Below are 9,648 nucleotides of genomic sequence, written 5' to 3'. Positions count from 1 at the left end.
CTTTGGAAGTCCCATGTATCTAAATCTTTGTTCACATCCAATATAGTTACCTTAACATAAAGTTCTAGAAGTAGAAATGTTGGGTCACAGGATGTTTTAAGGCTTATGTATTTGGATTTATTAATCCTTTTCTTTACATTTTCTGGATCCCTCTCATGCTTAAAAATGCCTTTGTACTCTTTCAGACCCTAAAAGCTTTCACTCATCTCTGGGGAGACTAAGGACTCTCTTGAGAGCCACTGAAGCAGCCTCACTGAGAGAAGAATTTGGAGAGTTCAATCAGGGCTTGGAACGTTCTAGACACAGAAGAACTGAAAGATTTTTGGTGTGGATAAGGGAAAGACAAAGTCCCTTTTGGGACTGGGAAGCAACACTCTCTTCCAGGCAGGGCGGAGCCTCTACCTGGTCAGAGAGGGCTGCAACCACAGCCCACGTGACACACACATTACTGCGTCTGCGTGTGGGAGTTACCTTGCTTACCTCCGAGGCTTGGGCTTGGCAGGTGGAGACGACTCCGCAGAAGTCGCGTTTAAGTGGCAAAGAAAGGTAGGTAGCATTTTCATTTCCTTTCTGATTCTCCACCAGGCTCTCAGCTGTGTCACAGCTGGTGTGTGAATAGATGTTAATGAGTGTGAGCCAGCGGGATTCGGGTGGGTGGGTGCAGCGCGATACTTGGCCCCCCGGGAGGAAGGTCCTTGAGGTCGTTGTCTTGCTCTCTACAGGCATCGTGGCTATGGCCCTTTGCGGTGGGGCGGAGCAATGGAGAACGGTGGGCCACAGAGGGGAGTGGGGCAGTTGAAAGTAGAGCAAGGCTTGGGGCCACTACTTGAGGTGTCTGAGCCTTGGAGGCACCAGAACTGCAGACAGACCACACATCCGGGACTCCTTGGTCCGTGGGAGGGCGAGGAAAGCCCACGCGGCACACGCGAGACGCAGTGCGCATGCCCAGGGCTGCGCGCCTTCCCGGCGGCCCTTGTGCAGTTTGCGTGCGTAGCTGTAAAGGTTGCGTCTTAACGTCTCGGTTCTCTCTGCCTGGTGAAACTCACCAGGTAGGTCCACAGATCTGTCCTGCCTGGAGTCTAAGTGTGCGTGTGTGTGAGGGGGAGCCAGCGGGCTTCGGGCGGGTCAGGCGGTGCGATCTGTGGCCTTTGAGGAGGAAGGTCCTCGAGGTCGTCGTCCTCCCCACAGGTGTCATGGCCACCATAGCTCTTGTCCTGGTGGCAGGAAAGGGAGGGCGGTGGGCGGTGGAGGTCAGGGGGTTCAGATGAAGGTAGAGCGAGTCATGGCGGCGTTATTTGCGGTATCTGGGTCCTGGAGGCCCTGGAACTGCGAACCAGCACAGAATCCAGAGTCAGCAGTGGGAAGCTGGGCGTGGCTGTATATTACAAAATCTCTCCGTATTGGAGAGTTCGTGAGTGAAACTGAATCTCTTAAGTCGTACCTTTTTTTTTTTTTCAGTCAAGTACTTGAAGGTCCCTTCTCTGCCAAATTGGCTGTGAGAGAAACAGAGGGGTTTGCTGACAGCCTTATTTGATGTTATTGGCAAGCAGGCAGTTATTATTAATTCAAGACTTACTTTGGAAATCTCACCAGATGTAAAAAAGAATTTCCAGTCAGCATGGTAATAGTTCTGTATAGTCTTTTTAAATTACATTCTTCAGTTCACCATTTTCTACTTTCAGTGTGAAATATGAGTGGACGAGTAAGATCAAGATCTAGAGGAAGGGGAGATGGTCAAGAGTCTTCCAATACGGTTGAACCTGTGGTTGTGAGTGCTTTAATATCTTACTTCCCTTGACAGAAATTAATAAAAGAAAATCGAAAAAGTTGTTGAACCAATTTAGTTCTGTTGTATAAAGGGCTATCTTGCTGAGAATGGTTGAATGGTTGAAAAATGAATCTCATGACTGAGACATTGAGCAAGTAGACTTATATTCTGACATTGCCTGGATGTGTATATTGATATGAGCCTGGAAATCACCTCTATGACTTCCTTGTTGTGCTTATTAATTAACAAATAACACACAGCCCAGAAAAGATGAAAATGGTTTCCAGAATTATTGGTCCTTGCAGATAACTCCTTTCTTAGATTATTTTCTATATAGGAAGAGTAACTTTATTAAGAGTACTTATGGACAAAGATATAGGAAAAGCCTCTTCAGATTGGTGATTAGTTACGTCCATGTAGTATGTATATTTGTGCCTTCTCTTGTTATAGTATTAATAACAATACTTCTTATTTGCACCTACCCTCTCCCAAGGCCCCAAAACTAGGTGGCAAAAAATCTCAACAAAAGGAACCACCAACTGGGAATGTGGATATTGAACCTGGACAAGAGAAAGAAGGAGGAACATCTGTGGTTCAAGGTAAAGGGGGATGGAGAGACAATTTGTATTTCATTTATGATGCTATACTAGTAACAGGTATGAAGGGTTCCCTGAAAATTGGCTGGAAACCTGTTTGGTAAGGGAAAGATACAGTTTGCAGCTGACTGCAGTCCCTCTCTGTGATAAGTTTTCCCTCTTTCAGCATTTTACCCACCTATGTTTTAAATTATTTGACATTCTTGGAAAATACAGTCCTTGCCAAGGCTCTAAATTAGCAAATCAAAGGAAGAAACATTAAATGTAGACAAAATTATACACTATTTTTCTAGTTAAACTTGATCTTTTTGGAATGTTGTTTTCAGGGTTAAGTCATTGCATCAAAAGTTTGAGCAAACCTAGATATATTCTGGTTAGCTCTTACATTGTAATTTCAAAATTTTTTCATAGTGCAGAGAAATAAAAAATTAAATCCTTTCCTAGTTGCTGTTAAAGTCTTCAATATTTTTGTCTTCCTGAGCCATAATTTAGTTGTCACATATTCTTTTTAACTTTTTACTTAGAAAAGTTTTTAAAAGTACAGAAAAGTTATAAGAAAGCACAGTGTACTTCTGTATCCTCTTTACCTTGATTCAGCAATTGCTAATATTTTGCCATATAGTGTCCTTGCTTTAGGTATTAACATACATATTTTTATTGCCAAACCATTTGAGAGTAAATTTCAAATACAACTCTTCACTCGCTACGTAATTCAATAAGTGCCTCCTAAAATCAAGGGTATTCTCTTACATAACCCAGTACAGTGATCAAATGCAGGAAATTTAACATTGAGAAAACATGATTATCTAATATGTAGTCAGTTGGTCTAGTAATGTTTTTTATAGCATTATTTTTTCCTGATCCAGGATCCAATCCAAGACTACCTGTTGCATTTAGTTGTCACCTCTCTTTGGATTCCTTTAACCTGGAAGTGTACCTCAATATTTCTTTGTCTTTCTTTGTCCAAAAGATTGACATCTTTTGGAGTCCAAACCGGGTGTTTTGTAAAATTTTCTTCAGTTTGGGTTTGTCTCATCTTGCTATTTTTAAAGACTTTTTTTTCACTCATTTATTGAGACCTGCTTGGTGGCAGGTAATGTACTAGGTGCTAAGGATGTAAATACAAATGAGAATGATTTCTGTCTTGAGTTCACAACTTCTATCTTGAGTTTCTCTTGTCAGAGAAATTCACGTAAACAAATAGCTGATCTGATGAGATAAGTGCAATTATACATGTGTATATAGGTTACAAACGTGACAACTAAGTTTGTTTTAAACAGTTTTAGAAAGAAACATGCTTCATAGAGGAGGTAATATATGAGAAACACAACTTCATTTTCTAGCAAAAAACTCTTTAGTGCTCATTGCATTCTTATGCATCACATTTATTATGATACTAACCTACAGTGCTTTATTTAATAACATTAATTTATGGTTTACCACTTATATTAATAACTGTCTATTTATATCAACCTTAATTGGAAGGTGCAAGCCAGGAAATGGGTCTGGAAAAGACTGGGGGTGAGCACGGGAATGACCCTGATGTGAAGGGGAAGATTCCACCTAATCTAGTGCCTGCTAAAATTCCAGAAGCAGGTATGTTATCTATTAAGATTGCAAGTCATGGAGTAGTTGTTTTCTACAATATTTTTATACTTTAGTAGCAAATCGCACACACACAGATTATTTGAAAGGTAGTTCTGACACCAAATGCTTGATTCAAAGACAGTATCAGGAAGAAATGAATTGTCAAGTCCATATTGTTGAATTATAAAACATGAAAGTATTATTACTTTGGAGTAGAAGTCCTTTAAAACCCAAGGCAAATGATCAAATACTTTTTAAAGTACATAAATTAACGTACCCCAGTGCTAATTGGGTATCTAAACAATACAATAGTATTGATGTTTTGGTTTTGAATTTGCCAGAACTGTTTCTCAAAAATCACTATCTTTTAGATGCCAAAAAATCATATGGATCTGTATGTTTGGGCTTTTCCAGGTTCGTTTGTTGTTGTTGTTTTTGAAATTGTGAGCCAGGCTGAGAAATGGTAGTATTTTTCCTCACATTTTAATGTCATATATGATGGTCGTGGCTTAAAACTAGTGTGACCGTGTAATTTTTATCATCCAAACTGGGATACTTTTGAGAGTTAAAGGGAGGGCCACTACTGCTTACTCCAGGACAACAAGTGTGAATGGAACAAATGCCACCTTTCTATATATAGGCCATATAAAGGTTGAGCTGGATCATTGAAGTACTTTTGCACAAAAGAGACAAACCAAATGGAATGCTGTTCTTTGTCTTCTCTTTGAACAGTTCCAAGTATGACATTATTATTTGAACTAATATATGTAATTAGAAGGATACTTAAAGTCGATGCATTTGAATAACACTGGGTTTGCTTGCTTGTTTTACCTCTTGGAGTTTTTGTTAGGTTGATTTTATTTTAACTGAAATCACTGGCAGTTTTTGTTCTCTACTTAAATTATCTTTAAATAGGCTCATAGGATTTAATTTGTTCTGGGCTTGAGGAATCTATGTTTCTTCATACCACCAAAAAGAATGATGCATTAAAAAATTAGTGCTCATATGCCTGAAAATGTACATGTAGCATAGAAGCCTGTGCAGTTGTCAGGGTTCTGGTTTTAGTTTCATGTTATAAAACCAAAACTGTAGTGTGCTTTGTGTACCTTTTTTATTGTCTAAGTAAAGTTCTGCTAAGTAATGTACAACTGTTATGTTTATGTTTTAGGTGATGGACAGTCATAAGTTAAAAAGAAGACAAGCTGAAGCCATAAATGCTGTTGTTATATTGATAATTTGGCTTGTTAAATTCTCTCAATAAAGTTTTACAGTTTTCTCGGAAGAAATCATGCACATCTTTGGTTCAGTCTATTCCTAGGAACTTGATACTATTGTAAGTGGTATCTCAAAAGACTCTTCATGTTATGTTTAGAGCTGGTCTGTAGAAGTGCTATTTATTTTTGTATAATGATTTTATGTCTGGCAACTTTGCTAAACTTATACTAACAGTTTATGTCTACATTCTTTTGGATTTTCTACATACCCAATCATACTGTATGCAAATAATGACAGTTTTGTTTCTTCCTTTTAAATCTTTCTACCTTTTGTTGCCTTACCTTATGACACCGGCTGGACCCTTTCAGTACAGTGTTGAATAGAAGCGATGACAGTAGACATCTTTGTCATATTCCTGACCTCAAAGGGAAAACTTTCAGCATTTCACTGTGATGTATACTACAGGTTTTTATTAGATCTCTTCTATTAGATTAAGGAAGTTCCTTTGTATTCCTAGTTTGCTAAGAGTACTTACCATGAATATTTGTTGAATTTTATCAAACACTCATTCCTCATCTATTGAGGCAATCTTACGATGTTTCTCCATTAATCTGTTAATGTGGCATTCCTAGAAAAAAAACCCAATTTGAGTCATGATATATTGTCCTTTTTCTGTATCATTGGATTCCTTTTCCTAATGTTTTGTTTAGGATTTTTGCATCTTTGTTTATGAGTTAGATTGGCCCATAATTTTTTAATGTACTCTCTGTATTGTTTTTTTAAAAATTAATTAATTAATTTATTAGGCTGCACCAGGTCTTAGTTGTGGCACGGGGGATCTTTAGTTGCGGCATGCAGTATTTAGTTCCCTGACCAGGGATCAAACCCGGGCCCCCTGCATTGGGAGCACAGAGTCTTAACCACTGGACTACCAGGGAAGTCCCTCCATATTGAGTTTTGATATCAAGGGTTATTCTAGCTTTATAAAGTGAGTTGATGTAGATAGCTTCTTTTTCTATTTCCTGGTAGAATTCATCTAACATTGGAAATATTTCTTAAATGTTTGATAGAATTTGTCAGTGAGGCTATCTGGGCCTGGAGTTCTCTTTTTAGGACAGTTTTTAATTAATGAATCGATATCTTATTTTCTATTCTTCAGTCAGTTTGGGTAAGTTTTATTTTTATAGGATTTTGGCTATGTTATCTAAATTTTCATTACACGAAGTTGTCCATAATGTCCTCTCATTATCCTCTTAATGTCTGCGGAATCTGTAATGATACTGCCATTTTCATTCTTAGTACTGATAAATTGTGCCTTCTCTCTTGCATTTTAAATCAGCCTCACCAGAGGTTTACTGATTTTTTTTCTAGTCTTTTCAATAAAACCAATTTTTGGCTATGTTGACCCTATTCTGTTTCATTTCTCAGCGTTATTATTTCTTTTCTTCTTTCTCTATTTAATCTGCTGTTCTCTTCTAACTCCTTAAGATGTTCGGCTCATTAATTTTCAGCCTTTTAAAGATATACTTTAAAATTATAATATTCTCTCTAAATAGGGCTTTAGCTTCATCTCACAAGTTTTGATATGTAGTATTTTTGTTACTCAACTCAAAGTATGTTCTAATTTTCATTCTGATTTCTTTGGACTTTGGATTACTTCTAAGTGTATTTCTTAACTTTTAAACATTTGAGCACTTTCTAACTTTTTGTTATGCAGCACAAATAACTGATATAACTGTTTAGAAGAGATACAGCTAAAACATAAGAATTCAGAAAAGTTGAAAATAAAAGGATGGGCAAATGATATTCTACACAGAATAACTAAAAATAGGCTTTGAGATAAATAGGCATTTCTAGAAATAAGGGATACCTCGTATAGAAAAATTGAATTTATCAGGAAGATTTAACAGTTTTAAATATGAACCTAATAGCACGGCTTCAAAATGTGATGGAAAAATTGGCAAAACCACAAGGCGATATCAGTAAGGATATGTAAGATTTGTACGTCGTAATTAACAAATTTTATCTAATGGAAATATATAAAACTCTGTATTCAACAACATATTCAATACATACTCCTTTCAGTGCAATTATGTGTGAGAGGATATACACTGTATTTCAGTTCTTTGGAATTTGTTGAGATGTGTTTTATGACCCAGCATATGGTCAATTTTTGTAAAAAATTCCATACGTGCTTAAAAAGAATGTGTATTCAGTTGTTGAATGTGAGTGGTGTACTCTGCCTAACTTCATGTTCCTATCCTGCTCCTACACCTCACAAGATTTTAGTGCTGTGGTCCCCTTGCCCTGACAAGGCAAGGAACCCTTGGGCAATGGCTCAAGTCTTGCTGCCTTCCTCAGCCTCCACTTGGCCCATAGGAAACTAGTTCATTCTTGCCATACCCACATAGTGGTAGTAGAGCATGTTACTAGGCTGTGGTTTCTTTTCTCCCAGCTGTCACTGGCAGCTCTACAAGCCTTTCTCCCTGAAACTTCTCTAGGCTAAAACCAGGTTCCTGTTTCCAGGGGATATACTTCAAGCTCTAAAAACTTGGTCATCACATTTCATTCTGGTTGCAGCACTAGAATGGGTTTCTGATTTTCTACAACTCAGTGAGCATACAGCTGGTGGGATGCCAGCCTTCCCTTTTAAATATATTTCAAATGTCTTTCAGTGTATCTCTTGGATCCCAATTCATTTGGTTTCAGATGGGGTGGGTAATTTACCCTCCCTCCAACTTAGTGTAGAGAGGATTCATTTCACATCAGCCCTCACCAAGTTGACAACTCACAATTTAGGTATTTTATTTCAACAAATCCCTGTTTAAGGACTTTTCAAACTTCTACTCGTCTTTATGTAGACTGGCTAGGCTAGCAAGGTGAGGAGACGTATTATCTCCTGCTCTTTAAAATGTGTTACTTATTGCCTATTGTCTTGTTGTCCTGTTGTCAGTAGGCATTTGGATATGATGAATTTAGTAACTTTGAAATTCATTAAGGTTATAGATAGCATTTGAAGCTATGAGTCCACAGGAACTCATCTAGGGAGAGATTACATAGAGAGAATAGAGCCATGGGCAGGGCCTTGGAGCACTCTACAAATGGTAGAACCTACAAAGAAAAGGATTGAGAAAAAGGACTGCCAGAGAGGTAGGAAGAAACTAGGTGGGGTATCAAAATCTAAAGGAAATAAAGTGTTTAAGGGAATAATAAATGGTCAACAATTTGAAATGCTGGTGAGAGGTCATGCAAGAAAGGTATAAGGAAATTTATGGTTAGTTTGGCAAGACATGTCACCAGAGACCTTGATAAGAGCCATTTTAGTGGGAGTTATAGAGAGAAAAGCCTGACTGAAGAGGATTAAGTGAGAATGGGAGGTGAGCAAGTGGAGATAGTAATTATAGAAACATATTTTTTATTGAGGTACAGTTGATGTACAATGTAAGTTTGAGGTGTACAACATAGTGATTGATGATTTTTAAAGGTTATACTCTGTTTATAGTTATAAAATATTGGCTATATTCCCTGTGCTGTACAATATATCCTTGTAGCTTATTTATCTTATACATAGTAATCAACATCTTTTAATATCCTACCCCTATCTTGCCCCTTCCCACTTCCCTCTCCCCACTGGTAACCATTAGTTCTGTGTCTGTGACTCTGTTTCTGTTTTGTTATATTCACTAGTTTGTTGTAGTTTTTAGATTCCAACTATAAGTGATATCATACAGCATTTGTCTTTCTCTGTCTGACTTAGTTCACTAAGAATAATACCCTCCAAGTCCATCCATGTTGCTGCAAATGACATGATTTCATTCTTTTTTATGGCTGAGTAATATTCCATTGTAATTATATACCACATCTTCTTTATCCATTCATCTGTTGATGGACACTTAGTTTGCTTCTGTATCTTAGCTATTGTAAATAATACTACTATAAACATTGGGGTGCATGTGTCTTTTCTAATTAGTGTTTTCATTTTTCTCTGTTAAATACCCAAGAGCAGGATTGCTGGATCATATAGTAGGTCTATTTTTAGTTTTTTGAGGAACCTCCGTACTGTTTTCCGTAATGGCTGCACCAATTTACATTCTCACCAACAGTGAAAGAGGGTTCCTTTTTCTCCACATCCTTGCCAACATTTGTTATTTGTGGTGTTTTTGATGACAGTCATTCTGATAGGTGTGAGTTAATAACTCATTGTTTTGATTTGCATTTCTCTAATAATTAGTGATGTTGAGCATCTTTTCATGTGCCTGTTACAAATCTGTAGGTCTTCTTTGGAGAAATGTCTATTTAGATCTGCTCATTTTTTAATTGGGTTATTTCTTTTTTTAATGTTGAGTTGTATGAGCTGTTTATGTATTTTGGATATTAATTCCTTATCAGTCATATCATTTGCAAATATTTTCTCCCATTCAGTAGGTTGTCTTTTGGTTTTGTTGATGTTATAGAAATGTACTTTGAGGAGTTTTGATGGTA

General features: G+C 37.4%; 1 protein-coding gene across 1 annotated transcript; it reads left to right on the top strand.

Moving 5' to 3' along the window:
- The first annotated feature begins 989 nt into the window (after positions 1-989).
- On the top strand, positions 990-2,553 carry PAGE4 (PAGE family member 4). Its single transcript, XM_073798893.1, has 4 exons — positions 990-1,049; positions 1,683-1,768; positions 2,262-2,367; positions 2,531-2,553. The coding sequence occupies exons 2-4, from the start codon at positions 1,691-1,693 to the stop codon at positions 2,551-2,553; spliced, it is 207 nt and encodes a 68-aa protein (XP_073654994.1). The 5' UTR covers positions 990-1,049; positions 1,683-1,690.
- The last annotated feature ends 7,095 nt before the right edge of the window (positions 2,554-9,648 follow it).

Source organism: Tursiops truncatus, chromosome X, assembly GCF_011762595.2.
Source record: "Tursiops truncatus isolate mTurTru1 chromosome X, mTurTru1.mat.Y, whole genome shotgun sequence".
Classification (NCBI taxonomy): Eukaryota; Metazoa; Chordata; class Mammalia; order Artiodactyla; family Delphinidae; genus Tursiops; species Tursiops truncatus.
The sequence above is the reverse complement of the archived record's forward strand: the minus strand, read 5'-3'. Positions and strand labels throughout refer to the sequence as shown.

Excerpts from the sequence above, each read along its gene's own strand:
- PAGE4 (XM_073798893.1), top strand. The coding sequence starts at position 1,691 with ATGAGTGGACGAGTAAGATCAAGATCTAGAGGAAGGGGAGATGGTCAA. Across the intron at positions 1,769-2,261 it reads ATACGGTTGAACCTGTGGTT|GCCCCAAAACTAGGTGGCAA; the intron begins GTGAGTGCTTTA and ends CCCTCTCCCAAG. Across the intron at positions 2,368-2,530 it reads AGGAACATCTGTGGTTCAAG|CATTTTACCCACCTATGTTT; the intron begins GTAAAGGGGGAT and ends TCCCTCTTTCAG.